The following is a 20901-nucleotide window of genomic DNA, read 5'->3' as shown; positions in this document are numbered from 1 at the left end:
GGGACATTAGTTTCATTTCCCAAAATAACCGCTAAAACTCATTTAGCATGGATTATTAAAGAAAAGGCAAAGGCATGGCTGATTCACCGATTCTAATGTCAGCACTGCTACTCTTACTTATTTTGGACTATACTTTCGGTGGTCTCACTTTATCGGACTACAAAATATGTGGAGACCCGGGATGTGAACGTAAGCATTTCAAGTTCTCGCTGCCATCGGCAGAGACACATTTCAAATACTGTGAAATGTGTCTCTGTGTGCGCGCGCGGTATAGGGTTTAAAATAGCTGTTTCTAAATAGCTAGCTAGTTTGTTGCCTATCTTTGTTTAATGTGAAAATAGTTTACGCGGATTCATGCGTTCAATTGAGTTCAATGGTTATTTTGCTTTAAGAGCGTGGAAGGCCTTGGCTAATTACAGTTCAAAGGTCTCATATTCACCAGAAATATTTATTGTAATTCTTTCAAGAATAAATCACACAATGTTTCAAAATGTTTTCACCGTAAGTTGTAACCGTTAGTTTAAGAAATTCTATAGTGTCATTTTTAACGTAATAACGCACTTATTTTATTCATATCACGTATTTGGGATAACCGACTGTTTTTATATTTTAATGTATTTCCAGTCTTTTAAATACTGTTTTAATTGTTCCAGGCCCCATGAGTCGTGTGCTGGCAACCAAATCTCATAAAGGAACCGATTGCAGATTTCTTAACTTCAAGAGGGGAGATGTAATATTTGTATTTCACAAACTTTCTGGGAAAAGGGATGATTTGTGGGCAGGAGCTGTAAGTACCCGAACAAGAAACCTGCTGAAAGCCTATTTTTAAACCGTTAACTGTAAATGTGTGTTCTGTTATTGTAATGTTGTTTTTTAACCTTTTTATGTTAATGCATACTGTTGTAGTGGAAAAAGCTGAAGGTAGGTATAATCAATTAAGTTGTGCTCTATTACTGTATACACTCAGTGAGTACTTTATTAGGTATTTACTAGACTTATTTTTTAGACTTAAGTCTTCTGCTGTTGTAGCCTATCCATTAGGGGATTTGACACATTGTGTGTTCAGAGATGCTCTTCTGCATACAACTGGTGTAATGCGTGGTTATTTGCATTACTGTCAGCTTCTACCAGTCTGGCCCTGCTCCTCTGACCTCTCATTAACAACACGTTTCCGCCCGCAGAACTGTTGCTCGCTGGATGTTTTCGTTTTTTTTCACACCATTATCTGCAAACATTTATTGCCCATTCTGACATCCATCCATCCATTATCTTAACCCGCTTATCCCGAACAGGGTCGCAGGGGGGCTGGAGCCTATCCCAGCATACATTGAGCGAAAGGCAGGAATACACCCTGGACAGGTCGCCAGTCCATTGCAGGGCACACACACCATTCACTCACATAAATGGTGTGTGTGCCCATGGGCAATTTAGATTCTCCAATCAGCCTAACCTGCATGTCTTTGGACTGTGGGAGGAAACCGGAGTACCCAGAGGAAACCCACGCGACACGGGGAGAACATGCAAACTCAACACAGAGAGGCCTCGGCTGACCCGGATTCGAACCCAGGACCTCCTTGCTGTGAAGCGGCAGTGCTACCCACTGCACCATCCCTGCCATTCTGACATTTGGTCTGAAAAACGTCTGAACCTCTTGACCATGTCTGTATGCTTTTATGCATTTAGTTGCTGCCACATGATTGGCTGATTAAATATTTGCATTAACAAGCTGGTGTTTAGGTCTACCTAATAAAGTGCTCACTGAGTGTATGTTTTATAGTTTTAAGATTTTGTGTATTTAATAAATTGTGTCTTGTATTTGATTTGATACCAGTGGCATTGCTTTGTCACCCTAGAACCCCACTCCTGAAGGGACCTAGTGAGGACTCTATTATTACGTTTTTGTTATTTTATTTTGTTTGCAGCTGCATTTTTAAAGTATTTTATCTTTGTTGCTTTTAGATTGACAAGAAATTTGGGTATTTCCCAAAAGAAGCAGTGGACATTGAGGAAATCTATACACAAGAGGAAATTAAAACACAAACACAGGTATTAGCCTACTTCAATTTTGCAGGCATGCACATGTTCTTATGAGGCACAATAAGAGACATAGACATAATACTTTGAACCTATTCCATATTACTTATGGATGATTTTATATATTTTAACTGATTTAGTGAAAACTTGAATACAATATCAATGTTTTATGTTAAACTACATGACTTTGTTTTACTTGGATTAAGATTCTGAAAATTATTCATCACTGAATTATGTCAGCCTGAATACAAATTGTATTGGTATTCTTGTTTTCCAGGAACAAGATTTCTTTTGCATCGATGCATATGGTATGATCACAGACAGTGAATTGAACAATCATGCAAATCAAAATGAAGATGAAGGGGCCTCTGAGGATGTCAAACAGCATGAAAAAGAAAGCAAATCTATAAAGGAGGCTCCAAGCACAACTGAGAAAAATGAATTCACAGAGCTAGGAGAAGACAGTCAAACTTTAGTGAAAGTCAACCCTGATAACGTTAAACAAAAGTCAACTGAGCAAGGTGGGTCTTACTGGATTGGATCTCGAGTCACTGGATGGCTTGGTTTGGGAGATCAAAGTGATGACAGTTCACAGGAGCAAACAGGGGAACAAGATTCTTTCAGGAGCAGGAAACTTTCTTTGGATATAGATGGCAATCAATTAGGAAAGGGGCCACCATCTGAAGCATCTGGCTGGCTTACTGGAAGACTGACTAACATTTTTGGATTTGGTAAAAGAAATCCAGAGGTTAATGTTGAGGAAACAAATGAAAGGGACAAGCTAACACATCAGAACATTGACCAATCTTCAACAGGAACTCAAAGTGTTGAAAAAGCACATGAAGATGAGCCTTTGCATGTCAGTTCGTGGCTAAACATTGGTTTTGGTGATTTTCTGAGTTTTAATAAGGGAAAAGATGAGAAAACAGGAGAGAACAAACACCCAGAAGAAACAAATGTAAATGAGAAGATAGACATAGATAATGAGATCCCAGCCAGCATGCATTCTATTCTCTCTCAGGTGGGGGTGGATCAAGATGAGAAATCAAAGGAAGCCAAAGAGGAATCTAGCAAGAGAGAGAATACAAACATCCAACATGATGAAAGGACTGGTTGGTATGACAGTGTGTATAGCAGTATTTCAAGTTTTTACAATAAGCAACCTGAAGTTGAAAATGGAGGCATTACCACACTTGAGCATTCTCATGCGGCAGAGAGCCATAAGCCAGGTTCAGATGAAGAGGAGAAAGGAATATATGATGAATCAGGAAAAGGTATGAAATCAATGTTTTCCGCTGATAGCATTTTATCCATGTTTAGCAGATTAACATTAACGTATCAGCCAGAAATTCCAGATGTTAACAAAGATGTCCAAAATAATAAAGAGTCAGCAGCAGAGGTGGCAAATGAAGACAGTCATGCCTTATTAGAAGCCCAACCCACTATTGATGAATCTATAGAGGGTCATAGGGAGGAAAATGTTGAGGACAATACTGATACTTTTGAGGTTGGTGTGGAAAGTGCTGAAAATGTTTACAAAACAGAACCAATGCCAGAGCAGAAACTGTCAAGTGAGGAAATAACATTGCATAATACATCTCTTGACCTTCAACAGAAGTCAAATGATTATCAATCTGATGATCTTGACAGGAGAATAGGAACATTGAACGATAACATTGAAACAGAGCCGGAAAACCCAGAAAGCAATAATCTTGAATCAGCAGTTCGGGTAGAGCCACCAGACATCAGTGAACAACTGCAAGATAATAGAGAACAAACTAATAGTTTACAGACAGAGACCGAACAAATCCAGTTATTAGAAAAAAACAATACTGATGATAAAAATGTTGAAAGTGTGCTTCTGAAATCTGAGCAGGACAGTTTAGATATTTCTGACATCCCTGCAAATATGACTGAATCTGAAAATTTCACAGACCAAGTAGTCATTCTTCATTCTGGTGATGCTGTAGGTGAAGAAAGTACAGGAAAACCTATTAAATCTGCATCCACACTGAGTTTAGCTGATGAGAAAATGTCATATGTAGAGCTGACTGAAACTGAGACCTCCAAATTGGACCTTGAAATGGAGCCTGAAGAGTTGAAAGCACATCAGAGTAAAGATCATAGCAGCGAGAACACCCAGAGCCATGCAGCAGATGGCTACATTAGACATATGATTTCAGTGCTTTTCACTGATCAGAGGCATACACACAGCTCTACAAAGGCTTCAATGCACAACCAAATACAGAAGTCTGGCTTTAATGAGGTAGATGTTCAGGATTCAGATACAGATGAAACTCCAAAAGATATTGTTACAGAGGAAAGTAAAGTTGAAGAAATCTTGAATTTGATCAGTAATAAAAATGTGGATATGGACATTTCAACAGAAGAAGCATTAAAAATACAAGAGGATGAAGAAAACAACAATGCAGATATCACCGTTTTAAAAGAACAAAAAGAAAAGCATGTGCCTGCAAAAACAGTCCACTTTGAGGGAAAAAACAAATATACTTCCACAGGCTTTAATGTGGAAAATGAAATGGATATAATTGATGATCTGCAATTAAGAACTGCAAATGAACAAAACATACAAACCAATCAGGATTCACTAGACGCAAAGCTTGACCCTCCTTCATCTACTGATGTACATAAATCGAATGCTTTTTACGAAAATGAAGTATCCAAGCATAGGAATAAAATGACAAACATTGAACAGCAGAGTATAACTGAAGCCAATTTGGTGAACAATGGTCCAGGTGTACATCCTGCTCAGGATGTTGAAGAACCAGAGAATTATTCTGCACAACAAAGAGACATTCCTTTGAAGGAAATAAAATCACATGATGATATTCAATATGTGGATCGGAATTCTGAACAGAAGGACCCTCAAAATGTCAAAGGAGACCATGATCGACTGTTGCCATGCAGTGACAGTCAAACAGAAACCTGCATCAGTTTTGTTGATGGGGAGAATGTCTATCAGACATCTGCTGAACAAGTGAAAAGTGAAGTTCCTAGACAAACAGTGCATACTGATCAAGGAGAAGGGTTTTCAAATACAACAGCAGAAAGCCTAGATGGAGAGATTCGGACTAAATCTCAACTGGGTGAAAATACCCCTAATGGCAAAAGATTTGAGCAAGTAACCTCAGAAACGGAGCAGTTCACTAATGATGTTGAGGGTGAAATTGTTTCTCCAGATAACCAGCCAGATAACTCAGTAATTAATTATGGGAATCGTGAAGCCCAGGCAAATAGATTTGCTCATAAAATTCACAGGGAGGACAACTACAAGATGAATCTTAACCAACACATTGATGAAGTAAATTGCGAAACAGCATCAGAAAAAGGGGAAGTACTGTCAGAAATACATGGCAATGTGGTAAAAGAGCCATCAGATAAAACTGAGGGTGATGTTAAAGATAGCAAGTTTACTTCTGACAAAGAGGACAAAGTTATTACAGTCTCCCATGGCACATCTTATGAAAGTGATTTCCCAACAACAGATGAAAACAATACAGCACATTTAGTTGAAGACTTGCATACTGATCAAGGAGAAGGGTTTTCAAATACAACAGCAGAAAGCCTAGATGGAGAGATTCGGACTGAATCTCAACTGGGTGAAAATACCCCTAATGGCAAAAGATTTGAGCAAGTAACCTCAGAAACGGAGCAGTTCACTAATGATGTTGAGGGTGAAATTGTTTCTCCAGATAACCAGCCAGATAACTCAGTAATTAATTATGGGAATCGTGAAGCCCAGGCAAATAGATTTGCTCATAAAATTCACAGGGAGGACAACTACAAGATGAATCTTAACCAACACATTGATGAAGTAAATTGCGAAACAGCATCAGAAAAAGGGGAAGTACTGTCAGAAATACATGGCAGTGTGGTAAAAGAGCCATCAGATAAAACTGAGGGTGATGTTAAAGATAGCAAGTTTACTTCTGACAAAGAGGACAAAGTTATTACAGTCTCCCATGGCACATCTTATGAAAGTGATTTCCCAACAACAGATGAAAACAATACAGCACATTTAGTCGAAGACTTGCATCGAGACTCGCCAATGAAAAACATGGGAGAGCCATTGACAGAAGACAGGGACATTGGAGAGATTTCACAAACAAAACAATATGGAGATGAAATGCTTCTTGACCCACCAGTCCTTTGTAACAAAGTGCAGTCACAATGTACCCATTCCTCACAGGAAGCTATCAAAGCCACACAGATTTTTAAAGAATATAAGAACATGCAAGTACACTTGAATGCTGAAGATGTACAGTATTTTCTGGATGTATTTGGGACACATAAGTTACTGTGGCTTGATTACTGTCTGGGTAACACTGGAACTGAGGATGAAGTGGAAAATAATGATAACAACCTGGCTATATTGTCAGATTTTGAACGTATTCTGAAATATCACAGTGAAATCATCTCTACTTCTACAAAAAGCAAAGAAGATGACAGAAATATGAAGGAAGAAGATATTCACAAAAAAAACATATCCCTCAAAAAACTAGAGATCCTCTTATCTACCCTAAGAAGTAAATATACCATGGCGAAACCAGCTGTCACTATAAATGTGATCCAAGGTGTAGTATTTATTTTTAAAATGTAAGATGACCATTATATAACAAGTAACAAGACAATGATTATGATTTTAGAAGAATTTGAAATAACACATTTGTCTCAACTATTTTAAAGGTACAATAGGTAAGATTTTTGTGTTAAAACATTGTTACAAGACCATTGTAAATCCATTCCTATCATTGAAAAAGGCTCACTGACATGTTGACTCACCCTCTGCCTGTTTTATAGTCCTTAAATTCGGGTTTCAAAATATGCCGTTTGACGGGCCGACACCAAAACATTGTATAGCTGTACAATAATTCAAGCTCATTGGTCAAAGATTGGTTCTAATTGTCACAACCAATGGCATTTCAACATCAGCCCTTTCACAGAGAAGGGGTGGGATAAACAGTGTTGCGGTTTGAGCGTGTTTGCTGCTGCAATTCCTCTCTTGACTGTTAGAAGTATTACCTATTGTACCTTTAATATTTGGCAACTTTTAAGCTTAAAATGAGTTACTATTTACTAACTGTTATTATTTCTACATTGCAGGGTCTTAAGATGTGTTCTAATTAGATTGGCTCCTCTATTTATTCTACAGAAGTGGGCAAACCAGAGTGCACCACTGCTAATTGCTTCAGTGTGGAGAAAAATGATCATACCAGGCGAGACAATGAGGCAGGTCTGGGAGTAAGGGACGATTCTGAGGAGATGGACTGGAGGACGGGGCATAATGTAGAGGGAGCAATCGTCAACACGGAAACAAGCACTCAGTCCACTAAAAAAGTGCATGGTACAGATACACCATCAATCCCATTCTTCCTAATTCTGTGTGTACATGGGGGTATCTGGTATAAGAACAGAACTATCTGGTATAAAAACAGAACAATGTTTTATGTGTACATGTTGTGGTTCATAGATAGAGCTCTACAAATAAGACATTTGTATAGGAAAAGCCTAAGATTTTTCTCATTTGTTATATCTGACAGGTGTTGCTGAAGTCAATGGAGCAGTGTTTACTTTTGCTGGCCAGCTCACGTTTACAGCATTGGAGAAGGTTTCGTTGATTTACTCCCTTTTAAAATGGCTCATCACAGGGGTAAGACAACCTGGACTGAATTGTGCACCTGCCTGTCTGTCATAAACCACCCTGCTTAAAATTCAGGCTCAGACCAGCTGGGATTCAAAGTTTAAGATGTATTTTTTACATAGTATGTGGCTGGTCAAAGCTGGTCTCTTAACTGGACAAAGCTGGTTAAGCTGGTAGAGTAAGCTGTGGTCAACTGGTGAACTAGCTGAATATGGACTAAAAGCTTGAAAGCTTTGGTTGGTTTGAGCTGGTATTTTCAGCAGGACAGTGAAAACAGATTAAGGACTGTTTGAAAATACCTGTAACTCACTGTGGTAGCTCTTCTGCATGAGGGTGGCCTGCAATCCTTCTCCTTTAAGACTTTGTTTACTATGCATGGTCTCGTAGTATGACTGCCTTGCTGTGTGTCTGTGTCAGTCTCCCAACGTTATCCAATCCAAGTTGACTTCGATGTGACGACCCGGCAAGGTTTCTGCGAAGTTCACTGGAATGTATTTCCTTCACGAAGTTGTTTTCATACATATAATCCTGTCTTGTCTGATTTGTAATATCATCACATTTACATTTTGTAAAATGTGAGCAGTTTAAGTGAGGTTAGATATGGAATTGAATGAAGGCAATGGGGTGAGTTTTTCCAAAGCGTTGCTTTAAAAGTTTGAGCCATTCGCTAAGCTTAGTAGCAGACAACTGAGCAGCATACGTGGTGGACCGCCAGACTAGCCAAAAAGGCATAGTAATGTAACAGCTTGAGCATATATGACGAGTTATGATCGTAACTGTGACCATTCATTGGTTTTAAGTGAAGGAATTTGCACACATTATTCCTCAGATGATAATTATATATGCTGTTTATCGCTGACCTTCAGTTATAGCATGGTCCATCTGTACAAAACAGTAGCTACAGTAACTAGCTTACGTGGTAACTTACTGTGAACGCCCCACTCAATGCAAGTTTATTTTGTGCATAGCAAATTTGATATATTTTTCATAGTAGCTAGTTTGAATACCATGGGTATCATGATTTAGATAACTGGTACTGATTTTCATAGCTTGCTAAATAAATGTAAAACACTCGTTAATCATGCCAGATTCTGAAACGATATTTACAAAAATAATTAACCCATCCTGTTAAATGTTAACTACTTGTGAGTATACATATGACTCGAATGTTAACGTTATATGTCATATGATGTGGGACTTAACGTTACTATATTGTTGTTTTGGTACATAGCACTTAGACTAGCTAGCTAACTTAGACTAACTTGTGTGAAATTAATAGTTTGCTAGCTAGCCAACCTAAGCTAAGAATAGACACTTATTGGTAACAGCTGTTTTTTAGTTAATGAAGCTTGGCGTCGTTTCTAGACTTACTCTAAAACCCTTGCTTTTTGATATGACATTGTTAAGTCGAAAACACAATGGCGTGTGACCACTGTGCGTGATAGATCGCTGGTTACCTATCTTAGTATTGTGCTTTCTCTTTAACTGTTGACCTGGTGCTGTCAGTGTGGCATTCTACAATTGGTGACGTTTGGAATAAACCACGTCAAACAAGCCAAATGGGGGGAGTGGATGTTGTAACAATTGTTATCTCGTTTCATTGTATTCATAAATTCAGCTGTTGCATAAGATAAAGCGAAGTTTCTTTAGTCTGAATAACGGTTTCTCTTAGAAAATCTTAATTTCGAGACAATGGATGTGTTAAAAGCCTAGCCTTTTCAGGCTAACCTCCCCATGTACGTACGTACGTTTCCTCTACTTTTACGTCTTTGCCTACAGTTTTGAGTTTTCTTCCGAAACCATGACGTGACAGCAGGTGGAAAGCGAAGTCTATCCCTCTAGTTTTCACCTAGCTAGCAATATATTTCAGTGGACATTTGATTGAAAGTAGAAACTATGGGAGAGGAATTGACCACGGATCCTGTCGTTACCTCAACTGAAGCAACAGATTTTTCAATTGCAGCTAAAATGTACTACACTCTTGCTGTTGAAGGAGTGAGAGACGTGAGTGTCACTGATATTCTGAGTAGCTAGCTAGCTAGTGTAACGGCAATGGTGACTGAATCACATTTAGCACTGACTCGTCGTATTTTGTTATCTATTTTTCGGTATTACTGATGTTACATACATAATTAAAAACACATTAATATGATAAAGGAGGACGGCGAGGTTGGTTATAAGTTACTATTTACCCTGCTATATGCTAGCTAGCTATATTGGCTAACACTAACATAGCAAGCTAACAGTTAACGTTAGCTGACAGTTTTTATGGGACTGAATCCCTCTAATGTAGTATCCTTATGCTTATGGTATTGCTAAATAAAAAAATCATGACAGTCTTATGATTTAACTCCTAGCTGTCTTAACATGTTTTAACATTGGCTTGCCGGCTTGCCATGTAGCTAAACATTGATCGAATAATGTCATCAGAATGTGTAGTTTGCCAGGTAGTTTAGCTAATCCCAAATGAGGAAGCTGTATTAAAATTCTTAAAAGGCTGGTTGGTTACTTTATTGCGCACATTGAATAGTGTCATTTCCATAGGCTACATCAGCACGTTTACGTGTTTATTATGCAGCAGTTTGTGGTCTGGTTCGAACTAGCAAACCGACTTTCTTGCTGGTTCACTGTATTGAAAGCAAATTAAGCTTTCAAGTCTAAGTATAATGTTCCTGTAAGGTAGCTACATTGTTGCGTTGGTCAGATTTAAAATCTGTTAACGATTTGTTGCCAACTAGCTTGTATGTGTGAACGTTGAAGTGGGCGGTGCTAAATAACACAACTTTTGCATTATGGTTATGCCAGAATTGTGTAAAACATTGATTACCTGTACTTAGGCTCTTCATTGAATTGGAACTAAAACATTTTTTTTTCCCAATAGGTGGTGTCATCACTTCCTGATGACATAAAACCAGGACCTGACCTTTATGGATTGCCATGGGAAGCAGTAATTGTTACCTCCTTACTTGGGTTAATAACCATACTTGTGTTCACCTGCAGATTCTACCAGTCTGTAAGTTGATATTATAGATCCGATCAAGCTTTTGTATAACATTATTAAACTCATAGTGGATGTTTCAGTATTCTGTCTTGAAAACAAACCTGTTTCCTCTGTTTCTTTGACAGATCACAAGTCGACTGTATGTAGGTAAGTTAGTCTATAACTTGTACTTGAAATATGTTCTTCATTCTGTAAGACATTGCTTATTCAGGTTATTACCTCTCTCCTCGACATATGTCTTCTGACTACTATACAGGCAAAGAAAGGAAACTCGGGCAAAAGGTGGCAGAATTACTTGATGAAAAATGCAAAGTTCTTGAAACCTTAAGCGAGTGCAAGCATAAGGTAAGTTTTACATCAAATAATCATTTTTTTCTTTAAAGCAAGCAATGTTTTACCTGTGTTCTGTGCCCTGCAGTATGAGAAACTGGAAGCTGCCTTACAGAATGGTGGAGCTTCTTCTCATGCATTGGAAAAGGACAACCTGGAGGTAAGAGAGCTCCGGAGTGGAACCAGTGCAGATCAAAATGAAAAAGTTCCTTTCACATAATTTCACATCCTTTGATAGTTTATTTTGTGTAAATTCTTGTTGAGATATTATTGATATGGATTAGACTTTGTTCTACAGGTTATGTCCAGAAATCTTGAGCAGTCTAATGCACAGATGAAAAATGACATTGAACGGCTAAGGCAAGATTTAAAAGCAGAAAGGACCCAGCGGTCACAGCAGGAGGACATGGTAAGATGTATTCAATAGTTCAAGTACTTTAGAAAAAGCTAATATCACCTTTCCTTTCTGACAGTGTTTATACATGTATATTTGTTCTGTGTACTCCCCTTCCTTCTCATAATGTTGATGAATAAAGGTTGGAAGTGTGAAGGTGCTATAACCAGAGGAAGTTCTGAGAGGTTTTAATAATATCTGTTTTGGGTTTTCAGCTTGTTGGAATGCAGGAAACATTGAAAAGTTTAGAAGAAGAAGCAAAAGATCTAAAGTCACAAATGGAGCAGGTAATTTGATGTCTTTCTGTCTGGTGTATTTTGTACATTACATAAGTCTCTGTGCTGTTATGTTATTTTTTGGTTATTATCACTCAGTATTATTCTGATCCTGTTTGTCTTTCTGTCCAGGCACAGACTACATTGAAAATATATGATATCAACAGTGAGAGGTTACAGGCAAACCTACAGGCAGCAAAAGAAGAGAATGCACTACTTCAGGAGAGTGAAGCCCAGGTATGAGTCACTGTACAATGCATGAGAACCGTATTGGAGGAACAATAACATATATTTTCATTATTCGTGGAAATTATTATGGATTTCTTCCGATATGTTATTCTGAACCATATGTTCACTCAGTGAGCAGTTTATTAGGTATTTATTACACCTATTTTTTTGTACTTCTTGGTCTTCTGCTGTTGTAGCCTATCCGGTTTGACACATGTGTTCAGAGTATTCAGAGATGCTCTTCTGCATACCATTGCATGCATGATTATTTGCGTTATGCTCACCTTCCTGTAATTTTTGACCAGTTTGGCCATTCTCCTCTGACCTCTCTCAATAACAGCATGTTCTGCCTGGCGACAACAATCATTCCACAGACAAAGTCATTTAGGTCACATTTCTAACATTTACATTCCCCAGTCAAATATTTGGCCTGAACAACAGCTGAACCTCTTGACCATGTCTGCATGCTTTTATGCATTTAGTTGCTGCCACATGATTGGTAGATGAAATATTTGCATTAACAAGCTGGTGGACAGGTCTACTTAATAAATTGCTCAGTGTGTATATATTATATGAGTGTATATATTATATGTGATATAAAGGTTAGTAGTATTTTTTGATAATTACAGCGAAGTTTAATGAGCTGCAAGATACATTTCACATTATCGGCACTTTGAACATGAGCTTTGTTCATGAAATGAGAAACGACAATGTATGCAAAGTATTTTATGAGACCGTTGTGAGCCAAGATGGCTGCTGGCTGAGGTTTACAAGCAAAACAGAGTGCTTTGTGTTTGCCCCCTCAGCTTGTACAGGAAGCTGAGGGCTGGGGTGAACGTCTGAGTGAGCTGGAGGAGGAAATGAAGATGTGCGAGAGCTCCCACAGGGATATGGTTGATGACTGTGCCAACAAAGATGAGCGCATCAAGGTACACTCCAAGTTCTCCCTCTACGAAGAATAGAGTAATATTATTAATGCTGTTCATCAGCAGACAACAGCATTTCACTCTGTAAACTCCCATTCAACTATATAAAAAAGTTTGTGAGGTGGAGGTTTAGCAGTGCTTTGATGATTCGGGGTGCTTCAAGTGGAGATGTGTGTTTGTGTCGTTGGACCTTAGTTAGCTTGGTCAAGTTCTTGTGAAATGTTTCACATTCTGTCTGTGCTAGTCTCTCACAGACTGCCTGCTGAAGATGAGGGACTGGGACTCGGAAATCGAAGATGAAGCCAATGAAGAGGAAAATGCTGGATTTGGCTCTGCAGAGAACGGAGGCAGCACAGGTGGGCCTCTTTGGTACTGATAGCTACAGTCAGTAGAACTTAAACTGCTGCTTGTCAGATTGCAGGAGTAGTGCAGTGAACTAGCCATGTGAAAAGCAGCTGTTTGAAAAAGATGATGTTGTGGTCAGACATGTCAATCATGTGATTGAAACCAAGCTTGAGGATAGGTACAGTATATCCAATTACATTCAATTTTGTGCATTTTGTTTCATGCCATATTCATTTTGTATGTATAGGTGCCAACAAATACTGCTGTGATAGTAGGCTAATGACCTTGCCCAAAATGTTGTGTGAGACATCTCTTTGCTTTTTACTTTTTGGCAGATAACCATCAGAAGCAGAAGGTGCAGAGACTAATTTATGCAGCAAAGGTTTGTTGAATTAATAAAGATCCTGCCTTTATATCATTTGGCTGTAAAAAAAAAAAAAAAAAGCTTTTTAAAAAGTGATAATATAAATTACAAGATTGATTTATCTCCTCTTTTAAGATGAGTGCAGACTTGAAGTCCATGGAGGAAGAAAAGAACCGGGTGTTTGCCAGACTGACCGATGAAGCTAAAGCTAAGGAGGACCTCCAAGGTATGTCTCTGAGTAGGATATTCTAGCCATCTTTCTGTATGCTCTTGAATAGAAGGCGATTGGGTATATCCTCTTTGTGTTTCATGGGTCATACACAACAAAAGATGCAAGCTGAAGTGCTGTGGTCTTGTTTAATCTGGCAGATGGTATTGAAAAGCTTCGGAATGAGAAGGACTCCCTGCAGTCGGAAAGTGCCATGTACACCTGTGAAACTCAGAAACTCCAGCAGAAGCTGCAGATCATGACCGAGATGTACCAGGAGAACGAGCTCAAACTGCACAGGTGGGAGGGGAACCATCTCATTTTGGAGCCTCGTTTGCACATCTTGTGTGATTTATGAGTTCATGATGCCTTTTTCCATGTTATTTCTTGTTCGACTAGGATGCTGACGGTGGAAGAGCGAGAGCGTTTGCAGAAGGAGGAGAAGCTAACAAAGGCAGACAAGAAGATAAACCTTGCGACAGAGGAGCTCAGCAACTACAGGTTTCTGAGAGGCCTCATTTGCCTGTTTGCTGGGGGTGTACAGAGATGCCATTAAAGGCGGGGCTGTACCTTGGGGCCAAATTAACATCAAGTGGTTTGTCTGTCTATACAGTGGATAGGTGGCTTAAGAGCTACTAGTTTGACCTGTATGTTTCTTAAGATGTTCTACTTAGTCTACAAACTACTGTATACAGGAAGTCCCAAGGGGGAATTACTCAAATTTACCTTGAACAGCTGCAGGTCCTGTCACCAGATGAAGGCTATGTATTGTAGTTAACATAGCTGTTAGAGATTGGCTTGCTAAAGGTGTTTATTAATACAATTATCAGGACTGTATATTTATCATTATTCTGCTCCCATACAGACAAAGGACCACAGAGCTTGAGGAGGAACTGGACAAAACAAATGTTGCCTATAAAAATCAGGTTGGTCATGTATCCTCATACACAAGTTGACACCAAGTCAACTTTATTACAGTCAACCTCACTAAATTTTGTATCCTTGTGCTTTTGTCAGATTGCGTCTCATGAAAAGAAGGCACATGAAAATTGGGTGAGTAGACCCTTGTCCCTCTTCAGATTGTGGCATATTTTAGTGTAAATCTATAAGCCCTCATACTGGCGATACAAACACAGACTCTCTGTATTGCAGCTGGCAGCACGAGCTGCAGACCGTGACTTGACGCATATCAAGCGAGAGAATGCCAACCTCAGGCAGAAGTAAGTGCCCCCATCTTTACTGTATGTAAAGAAATGCCTGGTGCCTTTGATATTGTTCTGTAGGAGTCCTCTCCCATGAGCGATTTCAACCAAGCTATGATATGCCTCTTCTACACAGGCTGACAGATGCCCAGTTTAAGCTGGAGATGGTGGAGAAAGATCCCTATGCCCTAGAATGTCCTGGAAGACCTCTGTTCAGAGGTGACTTTTTGTCGAGCAGCCACTGAATATTATGAGCAGTAGAGTTTGTTTTGAATTTGATTTATGGTTTTTCATTTTGTTTTTTTAATTCTGGTTGTTTTTCTGCCTGTAGGCGAGAGATCCCCATTTGGGCCATCACCCCTGGGAAGGCCTTCCTCTGAAAACCGAGCTTTTCTGTCCCCTCCCACTCTGATGGATGGGCCATTACGCCTGTCCCCTCCGTTTCCCCCGGGACCTGGGGTCAGAGGTGACCTGAACTATGACATGGCTACTGTTTCTCCATTGACAGCATCAACCACATAATGCATGCAAAAAGCTCAAAGCTCATTTATTATTAGAATTAGAGGTAGAGTCCAGGACATGTCTGATTTCCTAGGCCACACAATGACTGCAGGAGAATCATTTGCAAACTAAATTAATTCTTGAAAATGGACTGCAACCATACCCATTTTTCTGCAATGAACTAATTACATGATAACACAGTATTTCTCAACGAAAGGCATGCTCCCGCATGTATTTAAATAAAAGATCAACTTGAGATTAGATGTGTTCTATGTTAGCTGGCTAGGCACCAGTTTAGACCTACAATAATGCCATGGACAGATATGTTTAGAGTCAGATATTTTTAATGTCATACAAATGAACATAATACAGACTATATTTACTTGAAATCATACCATACTAGATATACACTCAGTGAGCACCTTATTAGTTATTTATTTATTTATGTTTTACGTATTGGTCTTCTGCTGTTGTAGCCTATCCACTTAAGAGGTTTGACACATTGTGTGTTCAGAGATGCTTTTCTACATACCACTGTTGTAATGTGTGGTTATTTGCATTACTGTCACCCTGTCACCTTCCTGTCAGCTTTGACCAGTCTGACTCTTCTCCACTGATCATTAAGGCATTTTTGCCCTCAATGGATTTTTTTAGTTTTTCGCACCATTCTCTGTAAACTCTAGAGGCACTTAGATCACATTTCTTCCCCATGAAAAACAGCTGAACCATTTGACCATGTCTGCATGCTTGTATGCATTTGGTTGCTGCCACATGATTGGCTGATTAAATATTTGCATTAACAAGCTGGTGTATAGGTCTACTTTATAAAGTGCTCACTGAATGTATCTAACGGACTGTAGCTGATCAGCAAACTAAAAGCTAAAGTGTGCTCTTTGAATGCATAAAAATGCACTGCATGCAATAATGCTCATGGGGCGACATGGCTCAGGCAGTAAGAGCAGCCGTCTGGCAGTCGGAGGGTTGCCAGTTCGTTCCCCCACCCGGGCTGTGTCGAAGTGTCCCTGAGCAAGACACCTAACCCCCAAATGCTCCTGACGAGCTGGTCGGCGCCTTGCATGGCAGCCAATCGCCGTCGGTGTGTGAGTGTGTGTATTAATGGGTGAATGAGAAGCATCAATTGTACAGCGCTTTGGATAAAGGCGCTACATAAATGCCAACCATTTACCATTTACCATTTCATGGAGTGGATATGAACCCTGAAATTACTCTTCCTTCATGAAAAACCATTAGAACTATTTATATTCAATGTACGTTATACAATTTAACCGTCTGGTACATAACCATAGCTACGAGACTGGCAGTACAAGCCAATAAATACCTTGTCCATATCTAGTACATTCCTGATTCCATTGTATGGTTGCTTCAGCCTGCATTATATGTGTACCTGTGTCTTGTATTTGCATTGCTTTGCATTGCATTGCCTTCAGTAGATGTTACCCTGCTGCCGAGCCAAGCTTTCATCTTGCTCTCTGCTCCCAACATCATCATCCTCATCTGTATAGAAATAAGACTGCTTTTCACAAATCTATATTCCCTAATCCCATAATGGGGATTAAAGAAAACAAAAATGTCAGATTCTGCCATTGGTCCTCTTCGGTAAAAAGAGCAGAGCTGCACACCATCTGGTCTTTGATTCATGTGGGTGTTGTGATGCTTGAGTGAGGCTTCAGGAACCACGCAATGAGTGGAGGTGCTACATGCTGTCCCTCACAAACTCTTCTATGAACCAATTAGTGTGAGGTTCAAACGGGTTCAAGCGCCCGATAGCTCCACCACTTTGGGGGGTTTCAGAAGCCTTTGTCTCCCATCACCATAGTAGTGTGTCATTAGCTCATGGCTCATTAACATCACACTGTCTCTCTTGTATCTTGTTAGCAGCGAGAGGTCCAGAGTACCCTGTCGTGAGTGAAGGGGTGGACTCTGAACGGAGCGGTGGCCCACACTCCGACAGTGGTTCGCTGTCCCCTACCTGGGAGAGAGACCGCAGGGGCCCCTTGCCTCCTCCAGGTACAGTGATGTCCACCTGTATTAGCACCCCTCGGATATAAACATCCAGTCTCAATCCACCACCAATATACGCAACTTGTTTTGAGAGTTTCTTTGGATTTTTCTCTATACGGTTTGCTTTTTGTTATGGCCACCGTGCCTGTTTTAAGCCATGGCATAGAGTAGCACAAAGCTGTCCAGAAAAGCTGACCAAGCAAGCCAGTTCAACTGAGAAGTGAAAAGCTTGATTCATTTGTTCCAGAGATTTCCCAGCACTTTTCAGCTGGCTTTGTGACGGGAGCCTCACTCCTGCACTGTACTGCTGAGCTTCCAAGTAGAAGCAGATGAGGTCTGAATCCAGAGGAATCCATGCCTGTTAGTTATCACCGGGGGTGTGAATAGTTGGTGGCATCACTGTATTTTGAATGTCGTTGTGAATGCATCTTGTTCATTTTTGTGCCGTTACTCTCCTGTCTTGTGACATTTTTTAAATTGTGTGATAGTGGGCCATCATGTGCTTGTACAATTCTGTGAAATGCTTTTGTGTGCCATTTGTCCTGGCCGCTATATCTTGCTTATGCTGTTTTTATAGGCTTTGGTTTTTTATAGCCTTTGATATAGCCCTCAATTTAGATTCTTAGCATCATTCATATGATGTACACTCCACATCCTGTCATTATCACGTGAAAGGAAAGTGACTGACATTGGCAATATCTTGAGTGTTGTTTTGAAAAGTCTTTTAAGTGGGGTAATGTTTCCGTCGTCCTCAAGGGTACCCGTACCCAGACCCCGGCCTTCCCTACCGCAGGCCTCCCCCTGGGGTCTACCCCATGGGCCCGGTCCCCATGGGCCCTGTCCCACCCAGAGGACCCAGTCCACCGGACCCCCACAGCTTCAGCCCCCACCTCTCAGACAAATCGGGTGAGCAACCCCCCCCAGCAGGCCTCTGCGATGCATGTGACGCCATCCTGACTCAGACCACGGGTCGTACATGTGTGACTTACTGGTTGGCTGTGTGAAATCAATTAGAGTGCTTCTGGTTGTCCCCTCACCCCACACACGTTAACCTGGAAGAGAATTTGTCCCACATCTGTAAATCCCTGATCCTCGGTGCCTAGTTTTGACCGAGTTGAGCTAATAGCATTACCTTGCCATGAATGAGCTCTCTTTTTTTCAACCAAATCCTGAAGAATGTTTTGAAAAACAACCATCCGAGAAGGAATTGGAACTCAGCTGATATTCCGGCACTTTCCCTCCTGTCTTACAGCAGACTCGTCGTATCTGGGCCACACTTCAGACTCTCTAGGGGTAGGAGAGAATGAGAGCAGAGACGTAAGTGCCCTCGCTTTAACGAGCTGTTTAGTGCTTATAAAATAGAACAAGAAAGCTTGTATTGAAACAAAGAACATGCTCTCCAGTCGCTTACGTTTCTATGTACGCAGAGCATTTTGTCAATGTCCGGAGAGTTGAGAGCACCCCCAGACCCAGATGTGAGAATGGGACCAGGATTCGTGCCACCAATGATGGGGCCACCAATGATGGGGCCACCCCCTCCACTCGAACCCAGGGACCACTTCCCACGAAGAGGCCCGTACGGCCCCCCTGACTTCTTCCCTCCTCCAGGCCTTGGAGGACCCCCCATGGGCAGTAAGTATTTTGTTTTTTATTTAGATAAATATATGCAAGTATTTTTTTACAAAGCAAAAGAAAAAACAAATCAGTCTTTTTTTTTATTACTGTCCATAATTATTTTCATATTTGATACCTTTGATACCATTCTTGTAGAAATATACAGTCAGTGAGTACTTTATTAGGATAAGACTTATTTTTTAAGACTTGTTGGTCTTCTGCTGCTGTAGCCTATCCCCTTTGATGGTTTGACACATTGTGTGTTCAGAGATGGTTATTTGCATTACTGTCACCTTCGACCAGTCTGGTCCTTCTGGAATTATAGTATTTAATGTGAAAACTAACCAGTGACCACAGATGTCGCGAAATCTACAAAAAAAACTTAAAAATGACTGATATACACTAAATCAGGATTTTTTTTCCCCTAGTGCGAAGGCTGCCTCCACCAGGAATGTTTCCCCGATTTCCCCCTCCGCCCCCCCAGCATATGGGATACCCCCCTGCAAGGCCCCCACCTGACTGTCTCCCCGGGCCCCCGCCGAGGCCCTCCCCGCCAGGCAGCGAACAGCCTCCAGAGCATCCCCCCGAGCCCCAGGATGTCATCTGAGCCACCTACTGTAGCGCTTCCTGTTGTTTGTGCAGTGGAATGCGGTTTCCTCTGATGAAGGTCACGTAACACCTCCTCGAGCGGCGAAGCACACAGCGTCTGCATGCGCCGCTGTTCACTTGAGTTCAGAGGCTCTCCACGACGCTCCATCCAGAGAATCGCCATCTCTCCCCAGCAAAAACAAACTGCTTTCCAGCTTTTAGCTCAGAGCTAGCAAGGGCCATCAGTGACTTGTTTTCATTCCAGCTTTAATTACGTAATAGGCCCTAACATTTACCCCTCCTGACATTTTGCCTACATTTTTTCATAAGCGCATGAATGACAGCCAAAGACTTTTCTTGTGTCCCTGTGTGAAACCCTTTACTGTGATCTGATCTACGAGTGAACCAGTGTTGGTGTACACAGCCAAATCGCACATTTAGCCAGGGTAATTTGCAGAAAGGAAAACCTGCAGACTCACCGGCCCTCCACCCTTTTTTAGATTCTCACATTAAGGTATATTCAATTTTCACCATTCAAATGTGCGTAACTCGTGTTTCATAACCTTAATTCTGCGGAGTATGAGCGTATTGAGAATTACAGTGGCGATCAATAGTTTAGATTATTTGGTGTTAACAGCATTATTATAGGGAGAACAGAGCCAATAGTCTTATCAGTTTTTTATAGATGAGATGAACATGAATGGCAGCAGCATGGGTTTTTTTTTTTTTTTTTTTTTTTTTTTTAAAGTAAGAGATTTACGTTATAAAAAACAAAGGACTATTTTACTGAAATCTCTGAAATGTATATACAGATATTGTATTAATATTGTGAATGAAGAAATGTAAATACAAATTCTTATGCACCGTTTAAGTTTCTTTTCAAAATGAAGTGCTGTCCAGCCTGTGGGATGGATCTAATTGAGAGTTACTTGTTAAGCAGCATTGTTTGGTGCATGCAGGCAGGAAAATGTGTTTTTCTTCAGTTATAAGCAAACCACAAACTTGGGAGGATTGCATGAGCAATCCAATGCACAGAGAATGATCAAGTTTGAAACGCATTGTGTGCATTAAGAACCGTCCATAAATGTCCTCATAACATTGGGATTTGGTTAACAGAAAAGTGACATCGAATTGGCAGTGGCTTCCCATTGTGTAAAGAGCTAATAAAGAGCATTTTCAGTGTAATATTTAATTTATGATTTTCATT

General features: G+C 40.3%; 1 protein-coding gene across 7 annotated transcripts; it reads left to right on the top strand.

Annotated features, from left to right (window-relative positions):
• The first annotated feature begins 7 nt into the window (after positions 1-7).
• mia2 (MIA SH3 domain ER export factor 2) lies at positions 8-20879 on the top strand. Of its 7 annotated transcripts, XM_061218785.1 has the most exons (29): positions 8-189; positions 654-787; positions 1960-2046; positions 2312-3308; positions 7208-7399; positions 7596-7705; positions 10578-10709; positions 10823-10844; positions 10954-11042; positions 11116-11187; positions 11326-11436; positions 11637-11708; positions 11829-11933; positions 12731-12853; positions 13095-13206; positions 13531-13577; positions 13695-13785; positions 13929-14067; positions 14167-14268; positions 14633-14693; positions 14785-14820; positions 14920-14987; positions 15106-15188; positions 15301-15435; positions 17367-17498; positions 18249-18398; positions 18745-18809; positions 18920-19124; positions 19535-20879. In XM_061218785.1, exons 1-29 carry the CDS (start codon positions 75-77, stop codon positions 19711-19713), a joined length of 3966 nt encoding a protein of 1321 aa, XP_061074769.1. In that variant the 5' UTR covers positions 8-74; the 3' UTR covers positions 19714-20879. The 7 variants fall into 7 exon arrangements, with proteins under 7 accessions (XP_061074769.1, XP_061074773.1, XP_061074755.1 ...); XM_061218771.1 differs by lacking the exons at positions 8-189; positions 654-787; positions 1960-2046; positions 2312-3308 and adding an exon at positions 4148-6629 and having other exon boundaries at positions 17370-17498; XM_061218767.1 differs by lacking the exons at positions 8-189; positions 654-787; positions 1960-2046; positions 2312-3308 and adding an exon at positions 4150-6629.
• The last annotated feature ends 22 nt before the right edge of the window (positions 20880-20901 follow it).

This window comes from Conger conger, chromosome 1 (genome assembly GCF_963514075.1).
Source record: "Conger conger chromosome 1, fConCon1.1, whole genome shotgun sequence".
NCBI lineage: Eukaryota > Metazoa > Chordata > Actinopteri > Anguilliformes > Congridae > Conger > Conger conger.
This window is presented reverse-complemented; position numbering and strand designations above follow the sequence as displayed.

Coding starts and splice junctions, on each gene's coding strand:
- mia2 (XM_061218767.1), top strand. CDS start 4,208: ATGATTTCAGTGCTTTTCACTGATCAGAGGCATACACACAGCTCTACA. Junction 12,854..13,094: donor ACAAAGATGAGCGCATCAAG/GTACACTCCAAG, acceptor TGTCTGTGCTAG/TCTCTCACAGACTGCCTGCT. Junction 18,810..18,919: donor GAGAGAATGAGAGCAGAGAC/GTAAGTGCCCTC, acceptor CTATGTACGCAG/AGCATTTTGTCAATGTCCGG.